General features: G+C 41.8%; 1 protein-coding gene across 1 annotated transcript in view; it reads right to left on the bottom strand.

Moving 5' to 3' along the window:
• Nucleotides 1-1,121: 1,121 nt before the first annotated feature.
• LOC122463658 (butyrophilin-like protein 2) overlaps nt 1,122-25,147 on the bottom strand; it is a 56,643-nt gene continuing 32,617 nt past the window's right edge. Inside the window, exons 16-22 of the mRNA XM_043534725.1 lie at nt 24,158-24,178; nt 23,273-23,293; nt 22,215-22,235; nt 15,212-15,232; nt 5,416-5,436; nt 4,815-4,835; nt 1,122-1,258 (exon numbers count right to left, since the gene is read on the bottom strand). Of these exons, the coding sequence (XP_043390660.1) occupies nt 1,203-1,258; nt 4,815-4,835; nt 5,416-5,436; nt 15,212-15,232; nt 22,215-22,235; nt 23,273-23,293; nt 24,158-24,178 (182 nt within the window). The 3' untranslated portion in view covers nt 1,122-1,202. The remainder of the gene's footprint in view (nt 1,259-4,814; nt 4,836-5,415; nt 5,437-15,211; nt 15,233-22,214; nt 22,236-23,272; nt 23,294-24,157; nt 24,179-25,147) is intronic.

Here is a 25,147-nt window from a genome sequence, read left to right as displayed (position 1 = left end):
TTAAATAGAAAAAGGAGAAAGAACTAATCCCCCACGGGACCCCATTAGAAACAATGAACCCCATGGGAACCCTTCTGCCTCTCCTTCCCCACTCAATGAGGATTTTTTTTTCTGAAAGTTATACTCTGGGAATTATTTTGGGAGAATTATACAGCTTGTGTTAGACAGGAGGTCAGATTAGATTATGATTTTTAATTTGCTTGGAAACTCTAAACATGATTATATTATATATTTGTAGATAGACAAATTGATATAATAAGGGAAATTATTAAGAAAAAATTAAGTCAAGATTACAGTGTATGAATCTATAAATAAAAGTAGATTAAGTAGGAAGGACACAGATTTGTGTTTCATCCTTAAAGTCTTTTTCAGATCTGACTCAGGTAGAAGTTGAGATGTGAATGGATGTTTTGTGTGAATAAATACTGAAATTTTTTTGCATTTTGACAATTATCCTCAATGGGACTATTTATGTGGGGAAGTATATCTCATGTAACTCAGAGTTTGTGGAATCGGACACCTACAGTGAAGTGTCTTTTCTTAAAGTCTGCTGTACAATGGATTATTTAGGGGCTTTGTGATGGGGTGTCTACTTTACACAAGGACTGAAGGGGTAAATTAGATCAATTAACATTAGGCTGCTCCTGAAAGAAACCTAGGGCATGCTAGGGCCAAATTGCACATGAAGTCCTGTTGGGGGGTGGAGGGGGGAAGCTGGGCAGCATCTATAAAGAGAGGAAGTTGGCATGCTAGGGGAGGAAAACTGCAGTTGCAGTCCCTGATACAAAGGGGAAGAGCAGGAAGCTGTAAGGGGAGAGTAGGAAGCTATACAGGGAAGGAGCAGTGAGGGCTGGAAGAGTAAAGCCAGAACTGCTGGGCTGAGGGTCCGTGGACTGGAACCCAGTGTAGAGAGTGGGCCCAGGTTCCCCTATCAGCCACTGGGGCAGTGGCGCAGTTAGCGTGAGGGCTAAGCTATGGGGAAGACAGTGCTTCCACTCCTGGAGCATGAGAGGCAATGGAGTAACTGTGGGGAACAACTGACTGAGTAACCGCAGGAAGGAGTGCCAGACCAGGTGACAGAGCTAATTCCCCAGATGAGCCACAAGGAGGTGGCACCAAGCAGTGCGTGGACCAGTCCTTGTCACAGGCTTATATTTAGACTTGGAAATACAGGATGTACATTTGAGTTAAAAAAAAAAAAATCAGTGAAACTGCTTAGAAATCTGAGCAAACTTACCATTTTCAAGATGGAGTTGTTCTGCAAAAGAATAAACTTGATCAAGATTTGTAATTTCCTTGTTGTTGAAAATTAGATTTTCATTACCAATGACTACATAGATTCATAGACTTTAAGATCAGAAGGGACCATTGTGAGCATCTAGTCTGACCTCCTGCACATTGCAGACCACAGAACCTCACCCACCCACTACTTTAATATACCCCTAACCTCTGGCTGAATTACTGAAGTCCTCAAATCATGGTTTAAAGAGTTCAAGTCGCAAAGAATCTATCATTTACATTAATTTAAACATGCAAGTGACCCATTCCCCATAATGCAGAGGAAGGCAAAATCCCCCCAGGGTCTCTGCCAATCTGACCCCAGGGGGAAATTCCTTCCTGACCCCAAACATGATAATCAATTAGACCCTGAGCATGTGGGCAAGACCCACCAGCCAGACACCTGGGAAACATGGTAGACCAGAATTGCACACAGCATTCCAGATGAACGAACAGGGGGAAGTCCCAGATGACTGGAAAAAGGCTAATGTAGTGCCAATCTTTAAAAAAGGGAAGAAGGAGGATCCTGGGAACTACAGGCCAGTCAGCCTCACCTCAGTCCCCAGAAAAATCATGGAGCAGGTCCTCAAAGAATCAATCCTGAAGCACTTACATGAGAGGAAAGTGATCAGGAACAGTCAGCATGGATTCACCAAGGGTAGGTCATGCTTGACTAATCTAATCGCCTTCTATGATGAGATTACTGGTTCTGTGGATGAAGGGAAAGCAGTGGATGTATTGTTTCTTGACTTTAGCAAAGCTTTTGACACGGTCTCCCACAGTATTCTTATCAGCAAGTTAAAGAAGTATGGGCTGGATGAATGCACTATAAGGTGGGTAGAAAGTTGGCTAGATTGTCGGGCTCAACGGGTAGTGATCAATGGCTCCATGTCTAGTTGGCAGCCGGTGTCAAGTGGAGTGCCCCAGGGGTCGGTCCTGGGGCCGGTTTTGTTCAATATCTTCATAAATGATCTGGAGGATGGTGTGGATTGCAGTCTCAGCAAATTTGCGGATGATACTAAACTGGGAGGAGTGGTAGATACGCTGGAGGGCAGGGATAGGATACAGAGGGACCTAGACAAATTGGAGGATTGGGCCAAAAGAAATCTGATGAGGTTCAATAAGGATAAGTGCAGGGTCCTGCACTTAGGACGGAAGAACCCAATGCACAGCTACAGACTAGGGATCGAATGGCTAGGCAGCAGTTCTACGGAAAGGACCTAGGGGTGACAGTGGACGAGAAGCTGGCTATGAGTCAGCAGTGTGCCCTTGTTGCCAAGAAGGCCAATGGCATTTTGGGATGTATAAGTAGGGGCATAGCGAGCAGATCGAGGGAAGTGATCGTTCCCCTCTATTTGACATTGGTGAGGCCTCATCTGGAGTACTGTGTCCAGTTTTGGGCCCCACACTACAAGAAGGATGTGGAAAAACTTGGAAAACGTCCAGCGGAGGGCAACAAAGATGATTAGGGGTCTGGAACACATGACTTATGAGGAGAGGCTGAGGGAACTGGGATTGTTTAGTCTGCGGAAGAGAAGAATGAGGGGGGATTTGATAGCTGCTTTCAACTACCTGAGAGGTGGTTCCAAAGAGGATGGTTCTAGACTATTCTCAGTGGTAGAAGAGGACAGGACAAGGAGTAATGGTCTCAAGTTGCAGTGTGGGAGGTTTAGGTTGGATATTAGGAAAAACTTTTTCACAAGGAGGGTTGTGAAGCACTGGGATGTGTTATCTAGGGAGGTGGTAGAATCTCCTTCCTTAGAAGTTTTTAAGGTCAGGTTTGACAAAGCCCTGGATGGGATGATTTAATTGGGGATTGGTCCTGCTTTGAGCAGGGCGTTGGACTAGATGACCTCCTGAGGTCCCTTCCAACCCTGATATTCTATGATTCTATGAGGTCTCACCAGTGCCTTGTATAATGGTTGTAACACTTCCCTGGCTCTACTGGAAATACGTCACCTGCAGCATCCTAGGACTCCATTAGCCCTTTTCACAGTGACATCACATTGGCAACTCATAGTCATGCTATGATCAGCCAAAACACCCAGATCTTTCTCCTCTGTCACTTCCAACTGATACGTCCCCAATTTATATAAAAAAATTCTTGTTATTAGTTCCTACTTGCATGACCTTGCACTTTGCACTCTTAAATTTCATCCCATTTCTATTACTCCAGTTAACAAGGTCATCCAGATCTTCTTGTATGGTATTCCAGCCCTCCTCCACATTGGCAATACATCCTAATTTTGTGTCATCCTCAAATTTTATTAGCACACTCCTACTCTTTGTGCCAAGGTCAGAAGTAAGAATATTAAATAATATTGTCCCAAGACTGATCCCTGAGGAACTCCACTACTAACCTCACTCCCTCAGTTTACCTTTCAGTATGACTTGTTCTAGTCTCTCCTTCAACCAGTTTCTTATCCACCTTTCAATTTCATATTAATCCCCATTTTAGCCAATTTAACTAACAATTTCCCATGTGGAAATGTACCAAATGCCTTATTGAAATCCAAATAGATAATATCTACTGCAATTCCCTTGTCTAAAATATCAGTTATCTTCTCAAAGAAGATCAGGTTGGTTTGTCATGATCTACATTTTTCTAAAACCATGTTGTATTTTATCCCAATTACTGTTAACTGTTATGTCCTTAATTATTTTCTCTTTCAGAATATGTTCCAAGACATTGCATACAAATGAAGTGAAACTAAAAGGCCTGTGGTTTCCCATATCACTTTTTCCCCTTTTAAAAAAATAGAAACTATATTAGCAGTTTTCCAGTCATAGGTTCTGACCCCCAAGTTTACAGATTCATTAAAAATCCTTGCTATTGGGCCTTCAATTTCATGTGTCAGTTCCTTTAATATTCTTGGATGGAGATTATCCAGGACCCCTGATTTAGTCCCATTAAACTGTTTGAGTTTGACTTCAAATTCGGATATGGTAATCTCTACCTCCATATCCTCGTTCCCATTAGCCATGCTGCCACGACCCCTAAACTCTTCATTAGCCTCATTAAAAGTGGAGGCATAGTGTTTGTTTAGGTGTTGGGCCATGCCTAGATTTTCTTTAATCTCCACCCCATCCTCAGTATGTAGCAGTCCCTCTTCTTCTTTGTTTGTTTTCTTCTTAACACAAACAGTTAACTTCTGGAATAGCAAGAATTAGCCACTTTCAGGCCCTGATCTAAAGCCAAGTAAAATCAATGTGATACTTTCCATTGGATTTGATGGGCTTTGGGTCAACCCTGAAATTCCTCATAAAATGTATGTACATTTACATATTGTGGAAAGACCATTTTTGCTATTGAGATTGGAAGAAAAAATGGAGTAGATTTTTTTGAGAAGTTACAGTACAGAAGCAGCCTTACTCAGAACCATTCATATGCTGAATTAAGATGTTGTATAGCCAACCCAATGATACTTTGATGACCGGTGGGAGGAAGACCAATATTTAGAAAACAGATGGAAAAAACTTCCTCACAGACAGCTACATATTTGAATGAAAGTGCTTAAAAGTCAGCTTTGACTTACGGATTTTCTGCTGGAATATGTCTGAAAAAGAGATGTTCATCCATGTGCAACACATTCAGAGTTTTTTCTCCAGACTGAGTTAGATAATGTAACTTGTTTTTTTAACTAAAGGATCTATTAAGTTATCACATACATCATAGCAACAGAGAGACTTTCTACTTTGATTCTTGACATAAAAAGGAACAAAGGGTAAGACCAAATTATATTTGATTCTGTACAATGGGACAAATGGAATTTTGGCCTGCTTAATATCTGTTCAGAGCAGTCCCATCTTGAACTCTCCTCTGCTTGAAAAGAAGACTACAATCAATCAATGTACACTTTCTCGGTGCCTTCAGTAGATTGGTTGCAAAGGAACGACACACATTGAGTAACTACATCTTTTCCCCTGTTGTGTAAACCAGTCATCTCAATTGTCCCCCAATAAATAGTGCTCAATCTCTCGCATCCCAGATGAGGGACTCTCCTTGACTCTTTCTTCATGAACAAGTGAAAAGATTTCTAGTTATCACCCTTTTAAAGAAGCCCTCCCTACCCCACTTACCAAGAGGCCAATATTTGACCTTCCCCCTCCATACATCAGAAATCAGAACAAACTTACTCTTTTCAACCTGGAACTGGCCTGCAAAAACAAGCCAATATTGTCAATAAATGCATTTTCTTTTGAAAGTGAGGACTCAGTCCTGCCCCATTGACATCAGTAGGACTGCTGCCATTGATTTCACTGAGAGCAGGAACAGACTCCAAGTTAACAATTGTCATGTTTTATGTTGCAATATGCCTAACCTGAGACCATTACAGCCCCCAACACAGCTCCCAAACCCCTTCAGCCCTCTCCCATTGATAAACACCCAATCCCTGCAACTCTCATCAGCAGAGAATACCCAGATTTCCCAAGGGAGAAATGCTCTCAAACCAACTCAGAAACACACAGAATCCCACTTTTGCCCACGAATAAATGACTCACCTGGACTTGTCCATCCCAGTCATGCTGACAAGCTCCCTGTCCCTGAAGCAACTGCAGAAACCCTCCCTCCCCCCGTGCCTGCACAAATGAATCATTCAGAGCTTGTCTATACTTGAGCTGTGGGTGTAATTTCCAGCTCAGATAGACATACCCACACTAGCTCTGATTCATAGAATCATAGAAATGTATGTCTGGAAGGGGCCTTAAGAAGTCATCAAGTCCAGCCCCCTGTGCTGAGCCAGAATGAAGTAAATCTCGACCATCCATGAGCTGTGTTTGTCCAACCTGTTCTTAAAAACCTCCAATGATGGGGATTCCACAGCCACTTTTAGAAGTCTATTCCAGTGCTTAACTACTCTCATGGTTGGAAAGTTTTTCCTACTATATTACCTAAATATCCCTTGCTGCAGATTAAGCCCATTATTTCTTGTCCTACTTTCAGTGGACATGGAGAAAATTGATCACAGTCCTCTTTATAACAATCCTTAACATATTTGAAAACAGTTATCAGGTTCCCTCTTGGTCTTCTTTTCTCAACACTAAACATGTCCAATTGTTTAACCCTTCCTCATAGGTCAAGTTTTCTAAGCCTATTATTATTTTTGTTGCTCTCTTCTGAACTCCCTCCAATCTGTCCACATCTTTCCTAAAGTGTGGGGCCCAGAATTGGACACAATATTCCATATGGGGCCTCACCAGTGCCAAGTAGAGTGGGACAATTACGTCCTGTGTCTTTCATACAATACTTCTGTTAATAAACCCCAGAATTATATTAGTCTTTTTTGTAACTGCACCGCATTGTTGATTCATATTCAATTTGTGATCCACTATAACCCTCAGAACCTTTTCAGTAGTACTACCACGTAGCCAGTCATTCCCCATTTTGTAGCTGTGTATTTGATTTTTCCCTCCTAAATGAAAACCTTTGCACTTGTTTTTATTGAATTTCATCTTGTTGATTTCAGACCAATTCTCCAATTTGTCAAGGTTGTGTTGAATTCTAATCCTGTCCTCCAAAATGCTTGCCAGCTTGTTGTCATCTGAAGATTGTATAAGCATTCTTTGCACTCAATTATGCAAGTTATTATTGGAAATATTCAATAGTACTGAACCCAGGACTGACCTCTTTGGGACCCCACTAGATATATCATCCCAGTTTAACAGCAAACCATTGATCGCTACTTTTTGACTATGGTCTGCAAATGAATGACATACATTTGAATAAAGTACATGTGTTCTCTAGATGGTGTGAACTAATGTTTTCAGTGCAGGGTGACTTAGGGTAAGGAGCTCTTTGGCCTGTGTTACAGTAAGTTTTATATGTGTAAGACATTACTGTAAGTGATTAGGTCTACCCGACACCTATTCACAGAAGTCGACCATGGTCATCATTCCATAACTTTCTCAGTGTATTGTTTTTTCCTTGTTATTAATAAGAATGTATTTAGACTGATGGACTAAAGATCAGCACTGGACTTAACTAATCAGTGTTCCAGATCCTATACCAGAGGTGGGCAAACTTTTTGGCCTGAGGGCCACATCTGAATATGGAAATTGTATGAAGGGCCATGAATGCTCATGAAATTGGGATTGGGGTGCGGGCTCTGGAGTGGAGCCAGAAATGAGGGGCTCAGGGTGCGGGAGGGGGCTCTGGGCTGGGGCAGGGGGTTGGGGTGCGGGTAGGGGGGTGAGGGCTCCGGCTGGTGGTGCAGACCCTGGGGTGCAGGAGGGTGGGACTGAGGGATTTGGATGGCAGGAGGGGGATCAGAGCTGGGGCAGGGGGGTTGGGTGCTAGAAGGGGTCAGGGGTGCAGACTCCAGGTGGTGCTTACCTCAAGCAGCTCCCAGAAGCAGCAGCATGTCCTCCCTCCGGCTCCTACATGTAGGTGCAGTCAGGCAGCTCTGCTTGCTGCCCCGTCTGCAGGTGCCATCCCTGCAGCTCCCATTGGCCACAGTTGCCAGCCAATGGGAGCTGTGGGGGAGGCGCTTGGGGCGCGGGCAGCGTACAGAGCCCCTTTACTGTAGGAGCCAAAGAGGGGACATGCTGCTGCTTCTGGGAGCTGCGCGGAGCCACTGCACACGCGGAGTGAGGCAAGCCCCGGCCCACACTCCCCAGCAGGAGTTTGAGGGCTGGATTAAAATGTCTGAAGGGCCAGATGTGGCCCCCGGGCCATAGTTTGCCCACCCCGTCCTATACATTAGATGTAATTCTCTCAGGGTATGTCTATATTAGTGCTAGGAGGTGTAATTCCCAGCTTGGGTAGACATGCTCATACCAGCTCTGACTGAGCTACTGCACTAGAAAAGAAGTGTAAGTGCAGCAGTGTAAGCAGCGAGAGGGGCTAGTCTCCTGAAGTAGTATCCCAACTGAAACTATAGCTATGTACTCTAAGGGTATGTCTACACTACAAAATTAGGTCGAATTTATAGAAGTCGGTTTTTTAGAAATCGGTTTTATATATTCGAGCGTGTGTGTCCCCACAGAAAATGCTCTAAGTGCATTAACTCAGCGGAGTGCTTCCACAGTACCGAGGCTAGCGTCGACTTCCGGAGCGTTGCACTGTGGGCAGCTATCCCACAGTTTCCGCAGTCTCCGCTGCCCATTGGAATTCTGGGTTGAGATCCCAATGCCTGATGGGGCTAAAACATTGTCGCGGGTGGTTCTGGGTACATATCGTCAGGCCCCTGTTCCCTCCTTCCCTCCGTGAAAGCAAGGGCAGACAATCGTTTTGCACCTTTTTTCTTGCATTACCTGTGCAGACGCCATACCACAGCAAGCATGGAGCCCGCTCAGGTAACCATCACCGTATGTCTCCTGGGTGCTGGCAGACGTGGTACTGCATTGCTACACAGCAGCAGCAACCCATTGCCTTGTGGCAGCAGACGGTACAGTAGGACTGGTAGCCATCGTCGTCATGTCCGAGGTGCTCCTGGTCGCCTCTGTGAGGTTGATCAGGAGCGTCTGGTCAGACATGGGTGCAGGGACTAAATTTGGAGTGACTTGACCAGGTCATTCTCTTTAGTCCTGCAGTCAGTCCTATTGAACCATCTTATGGTGAGCAGGCAGGTGATACGGATTGCTAGCAGTCCTCTTGTACCATCTTCTGCCGGGCAGGCAGGAGGTGAGGATGGGTAGCAGTCCTTCTGCACCATCTGCTGCCAGCCAAAGATGTAAAAGATAGATGGAGTGGATCAAAACAAGAAATAGACCAGATTTGTTTTGTACTCATTTGCAACCCCCCCTCCGCCCCCCGTCTAGGGGACTCATTCCTCTAGGTCACACTGCAGTCACTCACAGATAAGGTGCAGCGAGGTAAATCTAGCCATGTATCAATCAGAGGCCAGACCAATCTGCTTGTTCCAATAAGAACAATAACTTAGGTGCACCATTTCTTACTGGAACCCTCCGTGAAGTCCTGCCTGAAATACTCCTTGATGTAAAGCCACCCCCTTTGTTGATTTTAATTCCCTGTAAGCCAACCCTGTAAGCCATGTCGTCACTCGCCCCTCCCTGCATCAGAGCAACGGCAGACAATTGTGCATCTGAGTTGAGAGTGCTGTCCAGAGCAGTCACAATGGAGCACTCTGGGATAGCTCCCGGAGGCCAATACCGTCAAATTGTGTCCACAGTACCCCAAATTCGACCCGGCAAGGCCGATTTAAGCGCTAATCCACTTGTCAGGGTGGAGTAAGGAAATCGATTTTAAGAGCCCTTTAAGTCGAAAAAAAGGGCTTCATCATGTGGACGGGTGCAGGTTTACATCGATTTAACGCTGCTAAATTTGACCTAAAGTCCTAGTGTAGACCAGGGCTAAGGCACCTAGCCCATCCAGCTGCCCATGCAGCCCTGGCCACATTGCTATTTTTGGCATTCTAGCTCAAGCAGAGCCAGTGCAGGTATGTCTATCCAAACTGGAAATTACTTCTCCACTTCCAGTGTAAATGTCCTGTTAGTTAAGGTGAAGTTTCTTTGTGGAGAAGAAGGGGGATAATCTTCCATTTTTCAGGTCATTGATAAAAATGTTAAATAGCACAGGCACAAGAAGGAGAGGTTATCACCCTGTGCAATACGTGGAGTTCTTCAAGATGTGTCCCCCTGTGAGTTCTCTGCTTCAAGTGTGCATGTGCCCATGGTCCTTCAATTGGAGATTTTCTGTAGCAGTGTCTGCTAGGCCTGCACATGTGCCCTACACAACCTCATGCCCTGCACCAAGGCTATATAAGGCTGCTCAGGCAAACCACCTTCAGTTCTTCCCCCACTTCAAAGTCCCATAGAGAGAGAGGAAGAGGGGCAGGTAGTGGAACACACATAGGGACACACACCTCAAAGAACTCCAATGACTGAACAGGTTGAGTAACCTCTTTTTTGTTCAGGAAGTGTTCCTGTGGATGCTCCACTTCAGATGACTACTGAGAAGTACTCCAACCAGAGGGGGAGCTTCAGTGCTGAGTCAAGACTTACACAAGACTGCATTCCCAAGGGCAGCATATGATCTGGAAGAGTGGACTACAACATAATGTTTGGAAAAGGCATGTACTAAAGTCCAAGTTGCAGCCTTGAAGATTTCAGCAATGGAAATGTTCTTAAGCAGCACCATGGAAATAGCAAGAGCTCTCATTGAATGGGCCAGTACCCTAGAAGGAGTTTGCATATTGAAAGATTCATAACTGGAAATGATGCATCCAGAAAGCCATCTAGCGAGCCTCTTATTATAAACAGTGAATCCTTTAGATGAGTCAAAATTGACCCAAACAGCCTTGGAGACTTCCTAAATGGCTTGGTCCAGTCCATGTAAAACATTAATGCCCTCCTGACATCCAGTGTGTGTACTATAGCATACTCGGTGGTGAAGTGTGGTTTAGGGGACAAAAATGGGAGATGTATGACCTGGCTAATGTGAAACTCTTATGACACCTTAGATATGAATTTCAGTTGAAGGAATAATGAAACTTTGTCCTTCAAGAAAACCAAAAGTGGATCCACCATTAATGCACCTATTTCCCCAGTGCTTTGAGTAGAAGTGATGGCCCCTAGGAAGGACATCTTCATAGATAAGTTAAAGAAGGAACAGGTTGCTATCAGTTTAAAGGAAGTCTCTTGAGACATCTGATTACCAACTTCAGATCCCAAACAGGAGTGGGTTCTTTCATCCAAGGGAAAAGGTTCCCCAATCCTTTGAGAAACCTCACTGTTGTGAGGTAAGAAAACACTGAGAACCTTTCCACAGGGGAGTGAAAGGCCTTATGGCCACCAAGTGGATTCTAACAGAAGTCAGACAATCCTGTCTTTTTCATTTCCAGGAGGCAGTTTATAGAAGTGGAGAGGGAAGAATGAGAAGGTGGATGATATTGCTGTTCATATCAATGGGTGAATCTCATCCACTTTTGAATCCTACTGTTCAACAACACCTGCTGTACCTCTGCAGAGCAAACGCTCTATTCCTGTGAACCATTGAGGACCCACACCTTGAAGCATGTGAAGTTTGAGTCTCATCTCTCAATTTTTTCTACTTGTGCTCTTGAGGGGGGCACAGAAATGACATGTCTGGGAAATGTGAGTGTCCCCCAGGCAACGGATACAACAGGAATGTCCCTCCTGACCAGGATAGCCTCCTAGCAAAGGAGACATCTTTTAAAGCCTGGTCTTCCTGCCATACTCCCATAAAGGAGGAAAAGCAGCATCCCCGCAGTGGGAGGGGGGAAGGAAAGGGAAAGATGAGGGGATAAAACAAATTTTAAAAGATAAGCTAAACAAAGCTTAAAAACTTGTTAGGTTAGACTAAGCTAAAAGGAAAGCAACTAAACTGGCAGCTAAGTGGGCACACTAGATGCCCCATCTCTCACCAAGGTGGCTGAGAACTAACAAAGGGCAGTTCACTTGTGCAGCCCTTTGTAGCCTCGGTGCAGGGCATAGGGTTCAGAAGGGTGCATGAGCAGGCCGAATGGGTGGTCCTACCAAAAAACTGATAGAAGATACATAGCACACATGCATATAAAAATGCACATTTACTAGGACTGTCAATTAAATCACAGTTAACTCATGTGATTACCTCAAAAAAATTAATCGCGATCTAAAAAAATAATTGTGATTAATCACACTTATTACAATAGAATACCAATTGAAATTTATTAAATACAGAAAAAGTGCACAGTGCTCACTTTATATTATTATTTTATTACAAATATATATACTGTAAAAATGATAAAAGAAATAGCATTTTTCAATTCACCTCATACAAGTACTGAAGTGCAATCTCTTTATCGTGAAATTATAACTTACAAATGCAGATTTTTTTGGTTATATAACTGCACTCAAAAAAGAAAAAATGTAAAACTTTAGAGCCTAGAAGTCCACTCAGTTCTACTTCTTATTCTGCCAATCACTAAGACAAACAAGTTTGTTTACATTGACGGGAGATACTGCTGCCTGCTTCTTATTTACAATATTGCCTGAAAGTGAGAACAGGCATTCACATGTCACTTGTGTTGCAAGGTATTTACATGCCAGATACGCTAAACATTCGCATGCCCCTTCATGCTTCGGCCACCATTCCAGAGGACGTGCTTCCATGCTGATGATGCTCATTAAAAAATAATGCATCAATTAAATTTCTGACTGTACTCCTTGGGGGGAGAATTGTAGGTCTCCTGCTCTGTGTTACCCGCATTCTGCATAGATTTTGTGTTATAGCCGTCTCGGATGATGAGCCAGCACATGTTCGTTTTAAGAACACTTTGACAGCAGATTTGAAAAAATGCAAAGAAGGTACCAATGTGAGATTTCTAAAAATAGCTACAGCAGTTGACCCAAGGTTTAAGAATCTGAAGTTTCATCCAAAATCTGAGAGGGACAAGGTGTGGCGCATGCTTTTAGAAGTCTTAAAAGAGCAACACTGACACGGAAACTACAGAACCCAAACCACCAAAAAAGAAAATCAACCTTCTGCTGGTGGCATCTGACTCAGATGATGAAAATGAACATAGAATCATAGAATATCAGGGTTGGAAGAGACCTCAGGAGATCATCTAGTCTAACCCCCTTCTCAAAGCAGGACCAATCCCCAACTAAATCATCCCAGCCAGGGCTTTGCCAAGCCTGACCTTAAAAACCTCAAAGGAAGGAGATTCCACCACGTCCCTAGATAACACATCCCAGTGCTTCACCACCCTCTTGGTGAAAAAGTTTTTCCTCATATCCAACCTAAACCTCCCCCACTGCAACTTGAGACCATTACTCCTTGTTCTGACATCTGCTACCACTGAGAACAGTCTTGATCCATCCATCCCCCTTTCAGGTAGTTGAAAGCAGCTATCAAATCCCCCCTCATTCTTCTCTTCTGCAGACTAAACAATCCCCATTCCCTCAGCCTCGCCTCATAAGTCATGTGTTCCAGTCCCCTAATCTTTTTTGTTGCCCTCCACTGGACATTTTCCAATTTTTCCACATCCTTCTTGTAGTGGGGGCCCAAAACTGGACACGATACTCCAGATGAGGCTCACCAATGTCGAATAGAGGGGAATGATCACGTCCCTAGATCTGCTGGCAATGCCCCTACTTATACATCCCAAAATGCCGTTAGCCTTCTTGGCAATTTGGTTGGGGATTGGTCCTGCTTTGAGCGGGGGGTTGGACTGGATGACCTCCTGAGGTCCCTTCCAACCCTGATATTCTATGATTCTATGAAATCACACAGAAGGAGACTACATTTAGAAGTGTCTTTTAGGTGCTATCTGCTCTACAAAAATAACTATGCTTAAACAGGGTTGTGAGGCAAAAAAAATTCTATGTCCTCATGGGAAAGGGAAAAAAATTGTATTACACTGTTGAGCCCTAACAGCAGCTAAACATATTGTTAATCCTTAACAGTGTGCTCATTCAGGCCCTTCCAATCTCTCTCCATTACCTTTTTTGGGGGTGATTTAAAGGTGTATCTATATCAGTGGTGGGTGAAATTCTGTGGCCTGCGTTGTGCAGGAGGTCAGACTAGATGATCATAATGGTCCCTTCTGACCTAAATATCTATGAATCTATGAATCTATGAACAAGGGCACATTGTTGACTCATATCCAGCTTCTCATCTACTGTAACTACTAACATGCATCGGGCTGCTCTGCTTTGGATCATTATCAGACAGAACCCATCATCAGCACGGAAGCATGTCCTCTGGAATGGTGGTTGAAGCATGAAGGGACATATGAATCTTTAGTGCATCTGGCACATAAATATCTTGCAACACCAGCTACAACAGTGCCATGCGAATGCCTGTTCTCACTCTCAGGTGACACTGTAAACAGGAAGCAGACAGCATTAGCTCCTGCAAATTGTAACAAACCTTGTTTGTCTGAGTGATGGGCTGACCAAGAAGTAGGACTCAGGGGACTTGTAAGCTCTTAAGTTTTACATTGTTTTATTTTTGAATGCAGGGTTTTTTTTTTACATAATTCTACATTTGTAAGTTCAACTTTCATGATATGGAGATTGCACTACAGTACTTATATGAGGTGAATTGAAAAATATGATTTTTTAGTTTTTTACAGTGCAAATATTTGTAATAAAAATAAATATCAAGTGAGCACTCTAGACTTTGTATTCTGTGTTGTAACTGAAATTAATATATTTGGAAAATGTAGTAAACATCCAAAAATATTTAAACTAAATGGTATTCTATTGTTGTTTAACAGAGCGATTAATCACACGATTAATTGCAATTAAATTTTTTAATCACACGATTGATTGCAATTAATTTTTTTAATCACTTGACAGTCCTAAAATTTCCCAATTTCATTCTCAAATTGTTTGGCAAAAAATTATATTTGATCAACATTTATGTCTTTGTTTTTTGAAAATTTGTTTCACATTGTAATTGGCTATTTGAGGTATGAACTTGATTCATGAGTAGTAGTATGAATCAGCTATTCAGACAGCCTCATATTTAGTGAGATAAATATTATGATCCATAACTTGTGCTATCTCTGTGTTCAACCACCATTGCATTCTCTACCCTGCTTTCAGCCTGTCATCATGCCTTCTCTGGTTTCATCTAACAAAATTATCCTCATTCTTTTCAATGTACATTGCATACTGAATTCACAGGTTCTCACATCAGATTCAGGGTGAATTTGAAATCTCAATAATATCAAGTTCCAGATAAAGATTAGAACACACCTGCCCTGCACAGTAAACCACTTCCTGGGAATTAAAAACCTCAATATTGTTTTACTTTCAGTTTTCATCAAAGCCTCGTTTTTCCTGGATGTAAGTTCACTGATTTCACTGGTGTTACAGACAGGATGTATTTGGCATCTGGTGTATAATATACCCTTCGGAGAGGAAGTGTGGCCAAAACAACTACACAGAACATGCAATTCCATCAGATCCTCTATCCCTCTGCTGCTTAAGATTAAAGCTATAGAGATCAATACAAACTTACCCCGTTCCTTTTGCAATTGGTCTGCAAAGGAATGACATACATTTGAATATAGTACATCTATTCTTTTGATACAGTGAAATAATGTTTTCTATGCAGAGTTAGCATAAGGGGCTCTTTGGTCTGTGTTATAAGAACATAAAAGCAGCTATACTGGATCAAACCAAAGGTCCATCTAGCCCAGTATCCTGTCTTCCAACAGTGGCTTATGCCAAGTGCCCCAGAGGGAATGAACAGAACAGGCAATCATCAAGTGAGCTATCTCCTGTTGCCCATTCCCAGCTTCTGGCAAACAGATGCTAGTGACACCATCCCTGCCCATCCTAGCTAATATCCATCAATGGACCTATCCTCCATGAATTTATCTAGTTCTTTTTTGAACCCTGTTATAGTCTTGGCCTATACAACATCCTCTGGCAAGGAGTTCCACCGGTTGACTTGCATCATGTGAAAAAATACTTTCTTTTGTTTGTTTTAAACCTGCTGCCTATTAATTTAATTTGATGACCCCTAGTCCTTGCGTTATGAGAAGGAGTAAATAACACTTCCTTATCTACTTTCTCCACATAAGTCATGATTTTATAGACTTTTATCATATCCCCCCTTAGTCATCTCTTTTCCAAGCTGAAAAGTCCCAGTCTTATTAATCTCTCCTCATATGGCAGCCGTTCCATACCCCTAATAATTTTTGTTGCCCTTTTCTGAGCCTTTCCAATTCCAATATATCTTTTTCAAGATGAGACAACCATATCTACACACATTATTCAAGATGTGGGTGTACCATGGATTTATACAAAGGCAATATGATATTTTCTGTTTTATTTTCTGTCCCTTTCTTAATGATGCCCAACATTCTGTTCGCTTTTTTGACTGCCACTGCACATTCAGTGAATGTTTTCAGGGAAATATCCACAATCCCTTTCTTGAGTGGTAACAGCCTGTCATAAATATAAAGGGAAGGGTCACCACCTTTCTGTATACAGTGCTATAAAATCCCTCCTGGCCAGAGGCAAAATCCTTTCACCTGTAAAGGGTTAACAAGCTAAGGTAACCTCGCTGACACCTGACCCAAAATGACTAATGAGGGGACAAGATACTTTCAGATCTGGAGAGGGGGACAAAGGGGTCTGTCTGTCTGTGTGATACTTTTGCTAGGAACAGATCAAGGATGCAAGCCTTCCAACTCCTGTAAAATTAGTAAGTAATCTAGCTAGAAAATGTGTTAGATTTCCTTTTGTTTTTTGGCTTGTAAAATTAGCTGTGTTGGGGGGAATGTGTATTCCTGTTTTTGTGTCTTTTTGTAACCTAAGGTTTTGCCTAAAGGGATTCTCTATGTTTTGAATCTGATTACCCTGTAAAGTATTTACCATCCTGATTTTACAGAGGTGATTTTTTTTTACCTCTTCTTTAAATAAAATTCTTCTTTTAAGAACCTGATTGATTTTTCATTGTTCTTAAGATCCAAGGGTTTGAGTCTGTGTTCACCTGTACCAATTGGTGAGGATATTATTATTAAGCCTTCCCCAGGAAAGGGGGTGTAGGGCTTGGGGGGATATTTTGGGGAAGACGTCTCCAAGTGGGCTCTTTCCCTGTTCTTTGTTTAAATTGCTTGGTGGTGGCAGCATACTGTTCAAGGACAAGGCAAAGTTTGTACCTTGGGGAAGTTTTTAACCTAAGCTGGTAAGAATAAGCTTAGGGGGTCTTTCATGCAGGTCCCCACATCTGTACCCTAGAGTTCAGAGTGGGGAAGGAACCTTGACAGCCAATTTAGACCCCAACATTTGATATATATAGTTGGGATTATGTTTTCAAATGTGCATTACTTTGCATTTATCAACACTGAATTTCATCTGTCATTTTGTTGCCCAGTTACCCAGTTTTGTGAGGTCCTTTTGGAGCTCTTTGCAGTCTGCTTCAGACTTAACTATCTTGAGTAGTTTTGTATCATCTGCAAACTTTGCCACCTCACTGTTTACCCCTTTTTCCAGATCATTTATGAATATGTTGAATAGGACTGGGCCCAGTACAGACCCCTGGGGGACACCACTATTTACCTCTCTTCATTCTGAAAACTGACCGTGTATTCCTACCCTTTGTTTCCTATCTTTTAACCAGTTACCAATCCAAGAGAGGACCATCCCTCTTATCCCATGACAGCTTACTTTGCTTAAGAGCCTTTGGTGAGGGACCTTGTCAAAGGCTTTCTGAAAATCTAAGTACACTATATCCACTGGATCCCCCTTGTCCACATGCTTGTTGACACTCTCAAAGAATTTTAGTAGATTGGTGAGGCATGATTTCCCTTTACAAAAAACAGTTTGACTCTTCCCCAACAAATTATGTTCATCTATCTGTCTGACAATTTTGTTCTTTACTATAGTTTCAATCAGTTTGCCAGGTACTGAAGTTAGGCGTATCTGCCTGTAATTACCGACATCACCTCTGGAGCCTTTTTTAAAAATTAGCGTCACATTAGCTATCCTCCAGCCATCTGGTACAGAAGCTGATTTAAATGATAGGTTAGAAACCACAGTTAGTAGTTCTGCAATTTCACATTTGAGTTCCTATAGAACTCTTGGGTGAATACCATCTGGTGATGGTGACTTATTACTGTTTAGTTTACCAGTTTGTTCCAAAACCTCCTCTAATGACAACTCAATCTGGCACAGTTCCCAAGATTTGTCACCTAAAAAGAATGGCTCAGGTTTGGGAATCTCCCTCACATCCTCAGCCATGAAGACTCATGCAGAGAATTCATTTAGTTCCTCTGCAATAGCTTTATCATCGTTGAGTGCTCCTTTAGCATCTCGATCGTCCAGTGGTCCCACTGTTTTTTTTTTTTAAGCAGGCTTCCTACTTCTGATGTACTTAAAAGAATTTTTGCTATTACTTTTTGAGTCTTTGGCAAGCTGTTCTTCAAATTCTTTTTTGGCCTTCCTAATTATATTTTTACACTTCATTTGCCAGAATATATGCTCCTTTCTATTTTCCTCACTAGGACTTAACTTCCACTTTTTAAAGGGTGCCTTTGTACATCCCACTGCTTCTTTCACTTTGTTGTTTAGCTATGGTGGCACTTTTTTGGTTCTCTTGCTGTTTTTTAATTTGGGGTATACATTTAATTTGAGCCTCTATTATGGGGTCTTTAAAAAGTTTCCATTCAGCTTGCAGGGATTTCTCTTTTGGCACTGTTCCTTTTAATTTCTGTTTAACTAACTTTCTCAATTTTGTGTAGTCCCTCTTTCTGAAATTAAATGCTACAGTGTTGGGCTGCTGTGGTGTTTCCCCCGCCACAGGGATGTTATAATTAAATTATATGATGGTCATTATTACCAAGTGGTCCAGCTGTATTCAGCTCTTGGATCAGATCCTGTGCTCCACTTAGGACCAAATCAAGAATTGCCTCTTCTCTTGTGGGTTCCAGGACTAGCTGCTCCAGGAAGCAGTCATTTAAGGTGTCAAGAAACTTTATCTCTGCATCCCATCCTGAGGTGACATGTACTCAGTCAGTGTGGGGATAGTGAAATCCCCCCTTATTGAGTTTTTTTTATTTTTATAGCCTCTCTAATCTCCCTGATCATTTCACAGTCATTATCACTGTCCTGGTCAGGTGGTTGGTAATATATCCCTACTGCCATATTCTTATTATTAGAGCATGGTATTAATATCAATAGAGATTCTATGGTACAATTTGGTTCATTTAAGGTTTTTACTTCATTTGATTCTAAGCTTTCTTTCACAGATAGTGCCACTCCCCCACCAGCACGACCTGTTCTGTCCTTCCGATGTATTTTGTACCCTGGTATTACTGTGTCCCATTGATTATCCTCATTCCACCAAGTTTCTGTGATAGGTCCATCAAAGGCTATTAGCCAGGATGGGCAGGAATGGTGTCCCTGGTCTCTGTTTGCCAGAAGCTGGGATTGGCTGACAGGGCATGAATCACTTGATGATAACCTGTCTTTTCATTCCCTTTAGGGCACCTGCCATTGGCCACTGTCAGAGGACAGGATACCGGGCTTGAAGGAGCTTTGGTCTGACCCAGTATGGCCATTCTTATGTTCTATTAGATCAATAGCCTCATTTAATATGAGGCACTCTAATTCACCCATCTTATTACTTAGACTTCTAGCATTTGTATATAAGCACTTTAAAAAGTTGTCACTTTTTAGCTGTCTGCCATTACATGATGTGCTTGAATGGGACTCTTTTTCATTTGACTGTTTCTCATCAGATCCTACCTGTATTTTATCATCTTCCATCCTCTCCTCCTTACTAGGATATAGAGGATCTCCATTAATAGATTCTCCCCCAACCACATACTCCTCCACACCCATCAGCTTTCGCCCAGCCCTTAGTTTAAAAACTGCTCTACGACCTTTTTAAGTGCCAGCAATCTGGTTCCATTTTGGTTTAGGTGGAGCCCTTCCTTCCTGTATAGGCTCCCCCTTTCCCAAAAGTTTTCCCAGTTCCTAATAAATCTAAACACCTCCTCCCTACACCATTGTCTCATCCACGCATTAAGACCCTGCAGTTTTACCTGTCTAACTGGCCCTGTGAGTGGAACTGGAAGCATTTCAGAGAATGTTACCTTGGAGGCCCTGGACTTCAATCTCTTACCTAGCAGCCTAAATTTGGCCTCCAGAATCTCTTGCCTATCCTTCCCTATGTCATTGGTACCTACATGTATCATGACCACCGGCTCCTCCCCAGCACTGCATGTAAGTCTATCTAAATGTCTTGAGAGATCCACAACCTTCTCACCAGGCAGACAAGTCACCATGCAGTTCTCCCAGTCATCAAAAACCCAGCTATTTATGTTTCTAATGATCAAATCCCCCATAACTATTACCTGTTTCGTCCTAGTAATGGGAATTCCCTCTCCCGGAGAGGTATCCTCAGTGTGAGAGGATACCGCATCATCTGGAAGGAGGGTCCCAATTATGGGATCATTTCCCTCTGTTCTAGTTGGATGTTATCCTTCCCTGAGACATCCATCCTCCTCAACAGCACAGAGGCTGTCAGACCAGGGATGGGACCGTTCTACTGTGTCCTGGAAAGTCTCATCCATGTATCTCTCTGTCTCCCTTATCTCCTCCAGTTCAGCCATGCTAGTCTCCAAAGCCTGTACACAGTCTCTGAGTGTCAGGAACTCCTTACATCGAAAGCACACATATGCCACCTGCCCATCAGACAGGTAACCATACATGCTACATTGGGTGCAATAAACAAGATAGCCCCCACTCTGTTGCTGGGCTTCTGCCTGCGTTCTCTTTTTACTCCTGAAACTCGTTCCTTTGAAGTTTTTTTTTTTTTTTTTTTTATATCAGGGGTTGGTTTTGGTTTTAAGTTTCATGCAGTTTAAAGAATGTTAAGTGTAACAAGACCCCCTCATGCTCCCTCTCTCAACTCCTTCACAAAACTCCCCTATTAGCCGCTCTTATTCGCTAGCTGCTCTGGTCGCTTAGGAGCGGGCTTTTTAAAGCCCTGGCCTTCCTGAGTAGCCCCGCCCCGGAGCTGATGGGTGCTAAAGGGCTTAGGGATCAAAGCCTCATTAAGAAGCTCTCAGCCTTGCCTAGCAAGACTGCAGCAAAGGATTCATGTGTGTAGGACATAGGTCTACCACACATCCAGTCCCACAAGTCAACCATCAGCATCATTCCACAGATTACTATGAGCATTGTTTTTCCTTCTTATTAATAAAAAGGAATTTTGACTTGTGGATTAAAGCCCAGCACTGGACTTTGCTAACAAGTCATGGGACCCAGCATTCTAGATTCTGTACAGTCTATCAGAGTGGTAGCCGTGTTAGTCTATATCAGCAGAAAGAACGAGGAGTACTTGTGGCACCTTAGAGACTAACACATTTATTTGAGCATAAGCTTTCATGGCCTAAAGCCCACTTCATCAGATGCATGCAGTGGAATATAAAGTAGGAAAATACAGTAGGATGTAGAGAGAACAGTCTATGTGACTCTCAGGATATGTATACACTAGAGCCAGGAGGTGTATGCCCACACTGGCTGTGATTGGGCTAGTGTACTAGAAATAAAAGTGTAATCATGGCAGTGACAGCAGTGTGAGAGCCTATCTATCCAACACACTATCCATCTGAAACACTAAGTACGTGCTGGAGACAGCTAGCCCATCCTTCTGCCCTTGAAGATGTCACTACGCTGCTAATTTTGGTATAATCATTGGTGAAAATGTTAAATAGAGTAGGGCCAAAACACAATCCCTGTGGGACCACACTAGAAACACCCCCACTCTGTGAGGATTCCATGTTTGCAGTTACATTTGGAGACCTATGAGTTATCCACTTTAAATCCATTTAATGTGTCATGTTAATTTTATATTGATCTAGTATTTTAATCCAAATGGATTAAACAAATCAAACACTGTACAGAAGTCTATTACATCAACACTATTACCTTTATCGAACAAACATGTAGAGAAGAGGAGGCAGAGATGTGCCATCCCCTTCCAGGGGTGGAAGGAGAAATCTAGACAACATGAGGGACTTTATACAAGTGATTATTTTTAAGGTGCTTGGATACTGTAATCATCAGTATGTTATATCTGTAGACAGACAAATTGATATAATATGGCAAAACATTACAGAAAAAGTAAAAGATTAAAATGTATGACTCTAATATTCAAGTACATTAAGTAGGGAAACAGATTTGTGTTGCATCCTTAAACTACTTGTTCAAGGCTTACCCAGAAAGAAGTGTGGATGTGAAAAGATGTTCTATGTGACTAACGACTTACAAAATTCTGTATTTGGCCAATTATCTTCAAAGCAACTATTTATGTGGAGAAAGATACCTCATGTAACTCAGAGTTTGCAGAACTGGACACATACTGAGTAGTATCTTCTTTAAAAAAGTTCTGCTACATAATGGATGATTTAGGGACTTCTGTTTAGACTTAGAAATATAGGATATACAGTTGAGTTAAAAAGAAAAGTCTCAGTGCACCTGCTTAGAAATCAGGGCTAACTTACCATTTTCACGCTGGACTTGGGCTGTAAAAGAATAAACTTGATCAACATTTGCATTTTGTTTTTGTTATTGAAAATTAGGTTCTCATCACTATTGACCATGTCAATTCTTAACTTCTGGAATAGCAGCAATAATTGGGATGTGTAAGAACTTCCATTGGATTAGATGGGCTTCCATTGGATTAGATCAGCCCCAAAGTTTCCCAAAACTGTCCAATGTATTTTGGAAAGACCATTTTTTGCTATTGAGACTGGTAGAACGAATCAGTACAATTTTTTAAAATGTCAAAGGATAGAAGCAGCCTTATTCGGAGCTTATCACATGCTGCAAAATGTTCTTTCACGGTCAGGCCAATGGCACACTTTTGACTGGCGGGAGGAAAGGAATTATTCAGGAAATGGATGGAAAAACTTTCTCACAGACAGTTGTCAATTTGAGTGGAAGTGCTGAAAAGGCAACTTTGACTTACACATTATCTGCTGGAGAGTGGTTGAAAAAGAAAAGTTGAATTAACACAGAGTTTTTCTCTGAATGAGGCAGAGAACATAATTTGTTGTGTTTTTTTTTTAAACTTAAAGATCTCCCAAATTATCAGACACATCATAGCAATAGAAAACTTACTGCTTTATTTCTTGCCAGAAAAACAACTGAGGGTTAAACCTGATTGCATTTAATATTATACAATGGGATTCAGATATGAAGATTTGTCTGCTCAATCTCAGTTCTATGCAGTCTCATCATAAGCTGTCTCTCTCCTCTGCCTGATAAGAAGATTATAATAAATCATTTTATACTTTCCCAGTGCCTTCCATAGCTTGGTTGCAAAGGAATGAAACACATTTGAACTAAGTACATATTTGCCCTATTGTGTAAACCAGTCATCTCAATAGTCCCCCAGTAAATAATGCTCAATCTGTCCTGTTCCAGGTGAGGGAACCTCCTGGGCTTTCATTTATGCACAAATGATCAGATCTCTCATTATCACCCTCTTAAAGAAATTCACCAAGAAGGCAATACTTGACCATCCTCCTCCATACCCTAGAAATCAGAGCATACTTACTGTTTTCCACCTGGAGCCGGTCTGAAAAAAAACCACAATATTTTCAATAAATGCACTTTTTTTCATATTGGGGAACCAGTCCTGCCCTGCCCCCCCACCCTGACATCAATGGGACTCCTGCCATTGATTTCCCTGAGAGCAGGAACAGGCTCAAAGTAAACAAGTATTCTCACTTTTTATATTGTCATATGGCCGACCTGACACCATTCCAGCATCCAACACAGCTACCAAACTTCTTTGGCCTTCCCCCAATGATAAATGCCCAATCCCCACTGATATAGATAAGCAGAAGATATCCAGATTAACGTGGGAGAAATGTACTCAGACCAACTCAGAAACACTCAGAATCCCACTTTTTCCCAGTACTAAGTGACTCACATGTGAAAGTCTCTCCCAAACACTGCAAAAAGCTCCTTGTCCCTAAGCAATTTACGAAAAACTCCCCTGTGTCGCAGAAGTAAATCACTAATGGTATATCTACCAATAAGGCAAATGATTAAAGAAAAAGTTAAGTAAAAATCAACACGTATGAATCTATAAATCAAGTCTATTAAGTACAAGACAGCTTTGGGTTGCATCCTTAAAATATTTATTCAGTTCTTACTAAGGTAGAAGTGTGGATATGAATGCATGTTCTATGTTATGAAAAACAGAAAATGCTGTATTTGCCCAACTATCTTCAAAAGGGACAATTTTTGTGGGAAGGATACCTCATGTAACTCAAAGTTTGCAAAGTCACACACCAACAGAACAGTACCTTTTCTTAAATTCTGCTTGCACAATGGGTCATTTGCGGGCTTTTATTTAGTCTTAGAAAGATAAGATATGCAGCTGAGTTAACAATAAAAATCTCAGTGCACCTGCTTAGAAATTGGAAAAACTCACCGTTTTCATGCTGGAGTTGTTCTGCAAAAGAAAAAATGTAATCGAGATTTGCATTTTTTTGTTATTGAAAATTAGGTTCTCAATACTATTGAGTATGTCAATAACTAACTTCTGAAATAGCAATAATTACCTACATTCAGTGAACAAATTAGGCCCTGTGAGACTTTCCATTGGATTTGATGGGCTTTGAATCAGCCCCAATGTTTCTCGAAACAGCCCCTTGTATTTTAGAAAGACCTTTTTTGCTATCGAGACTGGAAGAACAAATGAGTAGATTTTTTTTTAAAAAAGACATGGAACAGAAGCAGCAAAACTCAGAGCCCATCATATGCTGAATTACGATGCTGTACAACCAGGCCCATGGCACACTTCTGTGATTGGCAGGGTGAAGTTCATTATTCAGGAAAGAGAAGGAAAAACTTTCTCAGACAGCGGTCAATTTGAATGGAAGTGCTGAAAAGACAACTTTGATTTACAGATTATCTGGAGGGAGAGTTGCTGAAAAAGAAATGTTGAAATAACCCATTCAGAGTTTTTCCCCAAATGAGACAGACAGTGTAACTTCTTTTTTTTTAAAACTAACTTACCAGATGTATCATATATACAGAAATCTTTCTGCATTCTGTTTTGCTTGAAAAACTGAGGGTTACATTAAATTGCATTTGATATTGTACAGTGGGAATCAGATGTGAAATTTTGCCTGCTTAATCTGAGTTTCAATGCAGTCTCACTGTAAACTATCTTTTTCCTTTCTTTGATAAAACTACAAAAAAAAAAAAAAGACACTTTCCCAGTGCCTTAAGTAGATAGGTTGAAAAGGAATGACACACATTTGAGTAACTACATATTTTGCCCTGTTGTGTAAACCAGTCATCTCAATGGTCCCCACGGAAATAATGCTCAATATGGCCTGTCCCAGGTGAGGAAACCTCCTCAACTCCTTGGACAACTAAGAAGATCTTCCACCATTGCCCCTCTTAAAGAAATTCA

The sequence above is a fragment of the Chelonia mydas genome, chromosome 23 (genome assembly GCF_015237465.2).
Source record: "Chelonia mydas isolate rCheMyd1 chromosome 23, rCheMyd1.pri.v2, whole genome shotgun sequence".
Classification (NCBI taxonomy): domain Eukaryota; kingdom Metazoa; phylum Chordata; order Testudines; family Cheloniidae; genus Chelonia; species Chelonia mydas.
This window is presented reverse-complemented; position numbering and strand designations above follow the sequence as displayed.